This window comes from Osmerus eperlanus, chromosome 17 (genome assembly GCF_963692335.1).
Source record: "Osmerus eperlanus chromosome 17, fOsmEpe2.1, whole genome shotgun sequence".
Taxonomy (NCBI): domain Eukaryota; kingdom Metazoa; phylum Chordata; class Actinopteri; order Osmeriformes; family Osmeridae; genus Osmerus; species Osmerus eperlanus.
In genome coordinates this window covers 5,596,737-5,609,095 of record NC_085034.1, presented here as the reverse complement: position 1 = coordinate 5,609,095, position 12,359 = coordinate 5,596,737, and the positions used below count along the sequence as shown (strand labels likewise).

General features: G+C 47.4%; 1 protein-coding gene across 10 annotated transcripts in view; it reads right to left on the bottom strand.

The window, feature by feature from the left end:
- The window catches only part of ppp1r12a (protein phosphatase 1, regulatory subunit 12A), a 42,551-nt gene that overhangs the window by 26,052 nt on the left and 4,140 nt on the right, over nucleotides 1–12,359 (bottom strand). For all 10 annotated transcript variants that reach the window (XM_062482910.1, XM_062482914.1, XM_062482909.1 and 7 more), the window contains exon 2: nucleotides 67–197. In XM_062482910.1, coding sequence (XP_062338894.1) covers nucleotides 67–197 — 131 coding nt within the window. The remainder of the gene's footprint in view (nucleotides 1–66; nucleotides 198–12,359) is intronic.

Genomic DNA, 12,359 nt, shown 5'->3' with positions numbered 1-12,359 from the left:
CGATGTTGCCCGTGTCAAAGTCATTCCCTGGTGGGACGACAGTGGGTCCCGCCCAGCAGTACTCACTCTGCTATGTCCATGTATCCACAGGAGGCTGCTGCGTGCAGGGGGATCCAGCCCTCGTTGTCTGGCTGGTTGATGCTGGCTCCATGCTCCACCAGGAAGGTCACCATGTCGACGTTGTCGTCTATGCACGCCTGCATAGGACGAGAAGAGATGGAGAGATTAGAATATTGATCAAGTAGGAGTGTGTGTGTGTGTGGGTGTGTGTACGTGCTGTATTCGTTCAGTTAGACAACCAGCGTGAATGCGTGACAATCTTGGAAACGTTTTTGCCTCTTCCCCCACGCTCCGCCATCTCCGTGTATGATGTAACTACAGGCTAGACACTTGGCCTGAACACAGCTCGATTGGTCATTTTGCTTTTGAAGCTCTCTTTTAGGTCCCTGGGCTTTGGAGGTTTAAATCCTTGCTTTGACTTCCCGTAAACTTGATCTGATAAGATGTCCATGCTGCTGGTCCCCCCATCCTCCTTTTAAAGGCCTGCCTGCAAGTCTCCCACTCTATCCACGGGTTGCTATGACAACTGAACTGTTAAGGAGGGGGGGGGGCACAAATACACACAACAGCCTCACGTTCTGGGCACACGACTATCTGGCTAGAAGAAATCCTTGTCCAAATTTGGGCTGTTTACAGTGCCGTACATGGTCAAGGCTGGAGGGAGCTTGTGTGGGCTTCACTGCTCTTATCTAGAGTTGTGTGTGTGTGTGTGTGTGTGTGTGTGTCGGTTCCTCCACCAGCTAGTACTACAGGTGCAGTTTAACTGAGGGGGCTCATCTTAACTTGCAGCGAGGCAGGCTGTTCTCCCCTGCTCCCAGATGAACCTGACCAGTGGCTGTCAAGATCAAGAGTTCCGACACTCCGCTACACCCATGTCACCATCAGACCCAACCATGACTCAATCAATGACCTTCGTGATGTCACAAACACATGAGAACCACCCCCCATCTTCCCCTCTGCTTGACCTCTCCCTCAGCCTCATCTCCATCCTCCCTGTCCTGCTCAGCATCCTCCCCAGGGCCCGCCCAGCTGCTCCAGGAGTCTATTAGAGCTAATCCCCTGCATGGAGGAACTGTGTGTCTGACAGGTGCCAGAGTCACTGACCACATCAGGAGGAACATCCTAGCGTGACACAACAGTCAGGGGACTGCGGTCATCCTCCCTTAGGGGTTCTTGGAAAGAGCATTTGGCTGGGAGAGGAGGCAGATGGGGCCTCGGCATACTCGACTGTGAAACTCCCCCATTCTTCTATCTTTGGAATCTCCCAGAGGCCTGTGAACCACTGACGCAGGAGTGACACTACCACTGCTGGAGGGGGAAGAGGGGTGGTGGGTGTTGCTGCACATTCTTTGACCAATATAGGAGCTGCTGTGGAATGTGATGGTAGCATTGTGGAGAGCGGGTCCCGTCTTTTGCCAACAGAATGCTCTGCATGCGCATGAGGGCATCGAAGCCATAGTCAGCAAGAAAATAAACCGTCTTGGAGACTTCCACTTTTGGCCTCAGACTCAATTTACAGAAACATATTGCGGTGTGGCATAAAGGCAAATTTTGTTAACAGAACTGAAATGTAACAGCCAGTGGCTATACATTTATTTGATAGGGAGACACCATAGAGAGAGAGCTAGGTCAGACCAGGCAGAGACAAAGAACCACAGACATGTACCGACTTCCCTCCCCAGCTGAAACGCACACACTCAAAACCAGTTTGGTCACAGTGCAAGGCGGAAGGAAAGCAGGCCTAGTCAGTCACAGGGTAGAGGTAGCCCTGCACGTGAAGCAACACTCACTATAAATAGAAGAGAATCAGTCACAAAAATAGACCTTATCCAAATGATTCAACCGCATGATCTTGACGTAGGCGTAATGGTTTAAATTCCATTGAAACATTTGACAAAAGACAAGAATAATAACCCCTAGATGATGTCTGTTTATATTTTTTGTCTTTTGTTGTCAAATGTTTCACTGGAATTCAAACCATAGGCCTACACTTTGCAACAGTATCCAACTCGTCCATTATGTATCATGTTCCTGGTGATATAAAACCGACTACGACTAGGTTAGTCTTCCACTGGCCAGCGCAAGCCTTCCTCTGAATTCCCGGCATTGGAGAGCTCCTAAGCTGGGGCCAGGTACGTTATATAATGTAGGGAAGAATTCCACCCTTCTCCTCCGAGCGAACTACAGCACCCCCCCCCCTCCCCTCCCCCTCCCCCTCCCCCTCCCCCTCCCCCTCCCCCCTGCAGCCTGGACAGGATTTCTATACAGCTGAGTGTGACTTTCATTAGCGCTTAGCGCAGTGGTGAGACAGCAGAACTGGCTGGTGGCCACACAGGGAAAGAGGGGGGAGTGAAAGAGAAAAGGGGGAGGCTGACTGGTCCGCTGGATATCATGTCACCACACAGGAGCAGGTGCTTCAGACTTACTGCCTGTACTGCCTGGCAGGCTCTTCATAAGCTTGCCAGTAAGAGGTATGACACAGAGAGCTAGGTGCCCCTTCTGGAAAGAAATCTCAAGAGGGGTGGGACATTTCTGGGAAGTGGACGTCCGATGCTTTACTAAACTTAATAAAATTGACGTACAGGATTCAATTCATCACTCAAACCGAATTAAATGTCAATTGCGCGCTGTCTATATCTACCCCCTCCGAAAGAGTATCTTTGTATCCATTAGGCTTTGGAATGGCCAGGGCAAAAGGATGTCATTAACAAATTGGTCAGAGAGATTATTCTGCAGTAGCCCACTCAATCATTACAACTGGGAGCTGGGTGACCAAGAACGTACCATTAGATTTCAGGTGAAACATTTACAACAATTTACGCCTCTTCTACAGAGCCATCTAAACAAAAGGTTCCTTCTAAATCCAACCTTGTGTGTGTGTTTATTCAGCCCACGTGCTCCAGATTCCCATCCCTGCTTGAAGGCCGTCACAGGGACGTCAGCTGGTGTGAGCCAGGAAGTGACTCGGCCTCAAGTGCCACTTAGCGCCAGAGCGGGGAGAGTGGGAACTGGTGGAGCCTAATGTGTGTGAAGACCACCAGAGCAGCAGCTCCTTCTAGCTCCCTGTGCTTGCTGCTTTTTGGGAGTCTATTTTAACACAAGGCTCTCAAACCCTGTTCCTGGTACGCTACCTTCCTGTAGGGTTTTGGCCACAACCATAATCTAGCACACCCAATTCAAATAATTAGATGGTTGATGAGTTGATTGAGTTTTTTTACAACTGGGGTTGGAGCAAAAATCTGCAGGGAGCTCCACAGGAAGTGTTGCTTAGAGACCCCTGTTCTAATTGAGTTGCCTCAATTTCACTCATTTTGTAGGCCTGTGTACACACAGATTATGTGAATAGAACTGTACAGTGTGTTTGTAGACAAACATGGCTAAAGCAAAGCAGCCCAATGAAACCTAACCTGCAAGCAAACACTCACAGGCCACATCACAGGAAACCACACAGTTAGCACAGGCTAATGCCAATCTCACATGTAGCCTAGCACTGCTAGCTGCCATTTCTGACTACAAGGTGCCATATATGTGAGTCGTGCATTATGGGTCGAGTACGAACCCTGTCACCTACTTAGGATGACTGAAGAAGATCTAGTTCTTTCCTCGACTGAACGAGAGGAAAGCCAGACCACTTCCTCTTGATAAGGCTTACATGCTACAACCAACCGTCAAAAGAGAATACATTTGGATTCGCCTGATATGAGACCGAACAGTAACAGAACATACTTGCAGTGACTTCCTCAAAAAGAGACAGACTGAGCATCTCCCACTTCACACGTCCTCTCCCCTTCAGCGCGCCCACATGGGGCTGATTACAGGACGCTATATGTGGATTAACTTAATAAACTCCACCCGCCCAGCGAGGATAAATATGGACAAGATCAGGCTGGAAAACAATACAGTGACCATCGTATGCGACGGCCTAATCCTAAAATAACACCCAAGGAATTTTCGGGCACAGAGTCCCTAGCCGCTAGCAGGGGATCGGAGGAGATGGGCAAAGCCCTCGTCCTTAGAAGGGGCCGAAAAATGCAGCCAGTGACGTGTGCGCCCCTGGAGAGGAGACCGAAACAAGAGGACAAGAGTTCAGACCCGTCGAGGCCCTTTCTGAACGAAACATAAATAAAAGGAGAGAAAAAGACTTCATTTAAAGCACACTGGGGTTGCTCCACATAGCCCCCGAAGGCAGGCATACACAGCAGACCCTTTCGCCAGACAAGATCAAAAGCTAATCTTGAAAGGGGAGGAGGGGGTGCTTCTTCTATTTATTTATTTTTATATGTTTGTTTTTTTCCCTTTTTAGCAGAGTTTCAGGTCACACCGGTGAGGTTCTCATGACCCATTATGGTCAAAGGATAGTGATGCAGTTTGTCTATGCAGTGCTTCACATTTTAGTCATTAAGCTGCCAGTGCTCTCCCAGGACAGGTTACACTACCCACAACAGGTAACCTGACCAGACCCAAGGGATGGCAACAGTAGCCTAACATTTACATAAAGAATCACAAAAAGGGGAAAGAGGAGTAATTGTTGAAGCCTTCCATGAAACAAAGTACTTCGAAAATCAATTCCTATAAATAATGTTACCATTACCCTTCATGCACAGCCAATCCTTTTCACATTTACTGCTATTTACTGCTACTCCTTTTCACTATTTATTGCTAAATCAAAGCAGACCGTGCAGTCGTACTGTTAACAAAGTTCTATGAATGGTCAAAATCTTCCAATAAGCTTTTACATATGTCAAAACACCGACGATTAATACTCTAAATGCTTACTTCAGAAAGATTTAGTGCACATAATCTAGCCTAGACTGTCCTACTATGATGTAGTCTACACACTTTAAAAACAAGAAAATGAACACAGCCTAACTGCAATTTCATCTAAAAACAATTGCATTGTAAAGGTTCCGAAAGGCGGCAGCGTGGTTTTTCCACCCTTTGAAAGGGCCCTTTCCTCCGGCTGTAATGAAGTAGCGCACGGCACACCTGTGTCTGATGAGGTTTTCTAATCTCTCAGGGCATCGAGCGGAGCGCTTCAGGCTAACTATAGCAGCACTCCACATCAAGTAGGGGACACTTGAGGACTCCACCCCTCCCTCACTTCCTTTGGCAGGGCTCTCAAACGGCCAACTAAAACACACCATCTCTGTGCTCCGGAGAGACTAGGGAGGTCGGACTTCTGACGGCTGGGCCACTGAACAAGTCAGTAGCACATGCTCCTTTGGATAAAGTCCTGCAGGTAATCCCAGGAGCAGTGGTCATAAACATTTGCATGGTCGACCTAGATAATCGCTAGCGTTTAGCAAAGACAAGGAAGTGAAACGGTACAGTGGACAGGTAGCCTGATGTCCAGGCTGAAAATGAAAACCTGATGACATCTAAGGAAACATTTCCCACAAAAGTAGCAAAAGCACTGGCAAGCATAATGCCCGCACACCTTAAACCACAGAAAGTTGTTGAACGTTACACAACTTTCAATCTTGGTATTACTGTAGGGGGGGGGGGGGGAACGGACTTTATAGTACCAAAATGTATAGAATCTTTGCCAAGTTTGGAATGGATTTCTTAACTATTACCAAAACAAACCACAAAACTGAGTCATAAGCAGGGGCTGGCTTGGTAACTAAGTAGCTGTTTCAAACCCAAAACCACAGAGCAAGCCCTGAGTCACCTCCACAGTGATTGGGATCAGGGGTTTGGGTGGGGATGAAAGCACACAGCGCAGCCACAGAGCACTTTGAGCCTTCTGAAACCATGACATTATGGAACTCCAATGATAGATAGCATTATAGAGTTCACAATATCAACACTGAATCATTCAAATGTGGGACTTTTCCCCTCCTCTCGAACTCTCACTCTGTAGTCATTGGGCACGTCTTATTCTGTCATTCTCTTGAGCCCTTGCCGCTGCCATCATCGGCTCATGTGTTTTAGATAAGCCTCACTGACTGGAAAATGAAACTGGTAATCTAATTTCAGGAGGCGAGAGAGAGGGTAAGGAGGGGTTTGCAACGTTTGAGTGGCTGTCAGGAAAACCAAAACATTATCTATGAAGGGTCAGGGCTTTAAAATATCACATGTGCAACTAAAATATGACTGCTGGCTTTCAAAGTCAGCAGCTAATTTAATAACGGTAGATAGGGGCATCCACAGTGGAGCTCAATAACATGGCCCTTGTTTTATTTCAGGGAAAGCCTAACTTACCCCCATATAAAGCAAAAGGACTAGTCTGAGCTGCTTCTCCTGGAGGTGGAAGCTGGCCTACCTCTCAACCTCTTCCCCCCTCGCTACTGTAGCTCGCCCTCTCTCCTCGCCCTGCAGTCACCTAGTCGGACAGCAACCAAGGCCTGGTCTAGCATACCAGTGGAGAAATTCCCAGATAAGTAATACTCCAGGGCTCCAGGACTTCAAGAATCGGTGCTTGGCGCCCGCCCACACCGCTACGTCACAGGCTTACAGGCTCGCGGCCACTTCCACAAAAGGAATTCCTCCTTACCGCCAGTTTGTGCGTGTGTGTGGAGGGGGGAAGGTAATGAGAGAAAACGAAATGGGCCTGTGAGCGCAAATGTAGGTGTGCAGGATCGAAAATAACGTTTTGTATGTTTGTAGCCTCGGAAGATATAGGACACGGTTCCTATGCTCTTGCGGGAGGGCTAGAGAGCACTGCAGGCCGGCCAGCTGGGTCCTTCCACAAGATAAGCCCTGCATACACACACACACACACACACACACACACTCAGCGCTGCCTTAGTCTCCACTCCTCCTGCTCTTGCAGAGGACCACCATATATGGTATTGGGATTCCCATGGAAAAAGAAGGCCGGGATTGAGGCGGAGGGGGGGGGAAGGCAGGGGAGATCGTAACTGTACATTTCATTCCAGCTTACGCTCAGCAGTCAAAACAAGAGCCACACTCCAAAGACACGTTTTTTTTTCCATGAGATCTTACCGTCAGGGGTTTGAGGAAAAGAGTAGGGGGCAAAGTAAGGAGCACTACAGGGGTAAGGTGGTTTGATTTAGAGTAGAACGAACCCAACCGATATGGGCCCATAATATCGGTCTCAGTGTATATGCACCATTTTGAGTCATTTCAAGTTATATTTATTTTGTCCTATTTGTGCTTTTTTAAATCGTTAATTATAATAAGTGAAGTTCACTGTTCAGTGCACTGTTCCGACTTATTTTCGATAGTAATCAGATGTATTACTCCCTAAAATCGATACTGGCCCCAAAAGAACAGTACTGGTCGGCTCTAGGTTAGAGGCAAGTCAAGCATCCAAATCTCCTAAGATTTGATCTACAGTGTAAATGTGCAACATGGCCTTCAATGTACAGTCCCCTCTGTACTGGGATCAGAGCCTCAAAAGCCAAAACAACACCAGAAGGTAAACAGGCAGCGTGGTTGCCAGGGTACGGCCCCCAGGCAAAGCACCGATCCATAGCCATTACCACTACAAATATGGATCACCTCTACGACTAGTGGAGTAATGGCTCCAACCATCGGTTCACACCACACAATCAGGCATCTGAACTGAGTGGCGCACAAAGGATCAGGAACTAAAGAGCGTAGGGGCAAAGTTGAGCCGTCATCATCTCTCCAGCTGAAAGAACTCCAGGAGCTCTGAAAGCACCGTGTGGTTGCCATGGCCTACCTGGAACACAACTATACAACAGGCTGACTGTGAGGGCGTGTGCAGGGTTGTGTGCAGGGATACAAGCAGGAGGAGAGGGAGCAGCAGATGAAGCAGAGCTCACTTGCAGAGCCTGGGTGAGGAAATGAGAAAAATAAACACACACTTCCTGTTCCTGTCTTGACTGAACCTCACGACACCCTCATCCCTCCAGCTAGCCCCAGCAGGGAAGGAGAGCAGGGCAGGGCAGCGCACTCAAAACCAGCTAACTTTAGCTAACTTTGAAATGGATGACAGGGGGCAAGCACCCTTGATCATGCAGGAAAAATAAATATTCAGGGTCTAAAGATAGGGGAACCAAAGGCCATGGGCAGCTTGGCCTTTAACCACATTCTAAAGCATCTCTAGTGCGACAATGGCTCACGAGTGAGTGACTAACTAAACTCAGACTATAGTCTACAACTGTACTACAAAGCTGTCTGTTGGTTTAGGGCCTAGCTTGCCCCCTCTATTCATTCTAACAGCAGAAGGGGCATTTGTGGTTGATTTAATAATTCATTTGGCAAGCATCTATTAACATCTGGAACTCAGTGACCTGACAAATTTCATGCTCCATAAAATATGCATATCAAATGCTGATGACACTACAATAAATGCAGAACTGTGCAACAAAGGACGACAACATACATGCAGCTCATACAGCAACATTGAATCTGGCTACCTGGTGGTTTTAAAACAGATAAGCCGATCAGTTTGAATGGCGTCCAACGCCTGCAGCCATTGAAACTCCCTAGCCAAGCAGTGTGACTCCTGGACCATCCAGGCCCCTTCACTGACACTGCGATGCCTCTGCAGTCAGATAAACACACACTCCCCAAACACTTTTTTTTTCCCCCTAAAGGCTGGGGTTGCACAACTAGCACACAGCAGTTTTGCAGGTCTACATTTGCTTGATGGCAAAAAAATACACAAGCAAGATCAATGGACTGAGGGGGCGGGGGGGGGGGGGGGGGGGGGATGATTGTGCGAGTGGGCTGCACGATAAGGTGAATTGGGATGTGAATGCAGAGTAAGGGGAGTATAGGCATGTAGTCTGCCATTTCTCATCACTTCGTCCTTCCCTTCACATTCGTGCTTTAGAACTGGCCTCATCTCACCTCTGACCCATTTCATCAGCTGGCGACGCAGCCATTGCAAGTTGTTATTTTTTCTTTTTTTTAAAAGGGAAAGAATGTAACCCGTCTCCTCCAATAGACGACAGACAGACAACCCTCCGCTTTAATTGGCCTCTTCGCAACAAGACAATGAAGAGTCTCCAGAGTCCAGGTGTTTTCGGTTGACACACACACAATCTAATAAAAAATACATCCACCCAGCATGAGGCATGTGATTGCTGGAGAACTAAACAACGTTGGGAAGGCTTCTGAGACAGAGCCCAGTCTACAGCGCAGGGAGAGACTGTGCCACACAACAGACAGGCTGAAGTCATTCCACAGGCATCGCACAGCAGAGCAATAATATGCAACGCTTGATGGAAGACGTAGAGAAAGGTATAGCAAAAGCAAAAACTATTTAAAAAAAAGGGAGGGGGTAAAGTATTACATAGAAAAGAGAAACAGGAAATCTCTGTTAAAGTTGCTTGTCACCCCGTCTACCCCACAAAAAAAAGTGATAGTTGGTAAATATTCACCAGAGACTCTCTTATTGGTTTGCAGAGCCCTCAGCGATACAGAAGAGCGACGCGGCTAATTGACTCTTACACGTACAAGATGAGCAACTATGGATGCTCTGTTTGATGAGTCGATCTCCGCAGCCTCAGCTGTTGCGTCAGTCAGAACACATACGTGGCATTAGCATGACGGTAGGTTGAACTCAGCTGAGGAATTCTCCCTCCAACCCCAGGTGAACCAGTTTCAACCTGTAATGACGCTTGTCTGAAATACTTCACCCTGTCCAGCCTTTCTGACGTTAAGGCACCAAGCCCAAGGAGTCCATTTTACAAACTGAGGTACAACACAAAACAATTAGAAATGACCTTAACTAGAGAAAGAACATTTTACAAAATGTATCCACCATCAGATTTTACATTTAAACCGTCTCAGAAAGTCCTTGTTAAAGGCCTTCTAACATGTAACAGAACAAAAAAGTAAGGCATCTGTGTCAATCAACAGATGACCCAACATGTTGAAAAGCACCTTGGCGCAACGCCACAAACACTTCCTTCCTCGTGCTTGATTATAGGGCTGGTGGAAAGACTTGAATGAAAACACTAGCATGGTATGCTGGTAAGGCGCAACCTGCCAATTATAAGAACAGGTCAGATGTGCAGGTTTGGTGGACCTGATGCTATGAGAGCTGTCAAGTCACTTGATGAATGGTTGGCGGTTGGCAGTTGGGTGGTGATGCTAACCCTGAATTTATTGGCATTCTGTATTAGAAACAGAAGAATGCGCAATCTGGTATAGCTATAGCCATTACATACACCAAGAATATCTGTTAGCCATTAACCTTTGTAAAAGGGCAGCAGCTAAATGTATGGGCTACGCAAAGAACAATAAGATCCAGATTGTCTTGATTGCAGACAATAAATAAATAAGTGACATTTTAATGTGTTTTCATTCTGCTGCTGTCATATTCGCAATTACAAATGCATGAGGTGCTTGTCTGTGTTCAGGTCAATGAAACTGCTCGCATGGCAGGAGAGAAGCAGGAACAGAAACACACTACACTAAATATGACGCATGGTCTCTAGTGTCATGAAACAACCTCAAGTTAATCTTGTTCCTCCACTTCAACCTTGAATGCAATGAGACAATACAATTTTGCTCCGATTCAAAAGCAGCCATCTCATGCTGTTGACCTTTGTCTGGCTGACTGGCCTCTCTGTTCAGGGCAGTAACTCTCTCTGCGGTGCTGATGTCTGTGAGGCTGAGACGAGGCCTCCTGGAGAGGTTCTGTGTGATTTCAACAAAGGATGCAGGGCATTCCACTGGAAGTCCCCCCCCCCGCCCCCCACCTCCACCAACCAAACATAGTACCATGTGCAGTAGGCAAGCGTGCTATGCCGTCTAAGCAACCAGCGCACGCCAGTGCCAAACTCTCTGCAGTCAAACACAAGGCACAGAGGTTGTCAATGGCAACACTTGTTGCTGTTTGTGATTTCTAAAGAGTGAGAGGCTGAAGTGGTTCTGGAGGTGGTGGTGGAGATTTTGGTCTCCAGCTCAGATGATAAACAACACAAAGGATTTACTGGCTATGATCAAAAGGTGAAGCTCGGTAAATCCCTTTTGTAATGGGCTAAACATCATGCTTCTCTGCAAAAAGCCCAAACAAAAAACTAAATATATCCCAAGTCAACTCAATTTATCCCAAATCAGACACCCTAACCTAACACATTCTGTTCCTCAACAACACACACGTCAGGTGGGGTGAGTTAACCCAAACTGCTCCCAGCTCGGCTTCCGAAGGTAAGCTCAGTGAATATGCTGTCAAAAATGTCAATGTGCCGCATGACTAAGAAAAGGTTTTACAACTGGATAGGAGTTTTGAAAACAGTCATGTCTAGAGGACCGAGCCTACCTTCTGGACACCTCAAAAGGTCTACCTGTTCATTGCGCCCTTAGGTTTATCACAACTCGTGAGTCAGGCTTGGTGAAACTGTTATAAAACATAGTGATGTTAGCCTGTCTGAACCCTGGGTCCCACCCAGCGAGCTGGTACAACACACACACACACACACACACACACACACAGCAGAGTGTGTAACAGGACGCATAAGGCTTTGAACAGGGGGGCAGGGGGCCTGTCAGCAGCATCCCTTTCTGTAGCCCTCATTGGCCAACCGGGAGCTTCTCTTGCACAGCTGGGAATCTCAGGGTCAGGATTGGGGCTGGAGCACGGAGGGTAATTTGTTAATGTAACTGTTGCTGCTTCGACATCCAGCACTGTTTGTTCCATTTCAAGATTCATGCAGTCTACAGTACGTGTTCGCTGCTGATCTGCTGCTGCTGTCGTTCCTCTAGGCTCAGTCTGAGTTATGCAACTCCCGGTGTATGCAAATCAACCGACAAGCCTCTAGCAACCGGGCATGAGCCGTTGCCATGGCTACTTAGCGAGATAGCATTTGGAGATAAAATGGTCATAATGGAGGTAGTGTATGCTAATGTAGAGAAACAACATGAACTGTCTGGCATTCCATAGCATGATGCCAAGACCTCATTTAGCCATAGATGGCCATACTTCCCATATATAATTGATTCTAAAGGAACGTGGAATTGTCTTCCTCTACAGTTCCAAAACAATATTGACATCTTGGCATGCACATTAGATGATGGAAGGCTGCACATCCAAGGGTAACGTAAAAGTAGATAAATGTGCAGTACAGGGCTGGGCAGTGTGAGAGCCAAGGACTGAGTGAAGTGAAGGGCCAGGTGTGGGCCAGGGAGAGGCATTTTCTTTTCTGGGTGCTCCCTGTCTCTCTTTCTCTAAAGGCTTGAAGGAGGGCACAGCAGGCTAGCATTCTGGGCCCAGCATCAGGCAAGAAAGACAGAGACAGAGAGACAGACGGAACGACAGAGGATGACTAGAGAAGATTTTTTTTTGGGGGGGGGGGGGGGGGTGACAGCTGAGGAATGCCTGCTCCGCTCTGCTCTCCCTTTACCATGGTTTC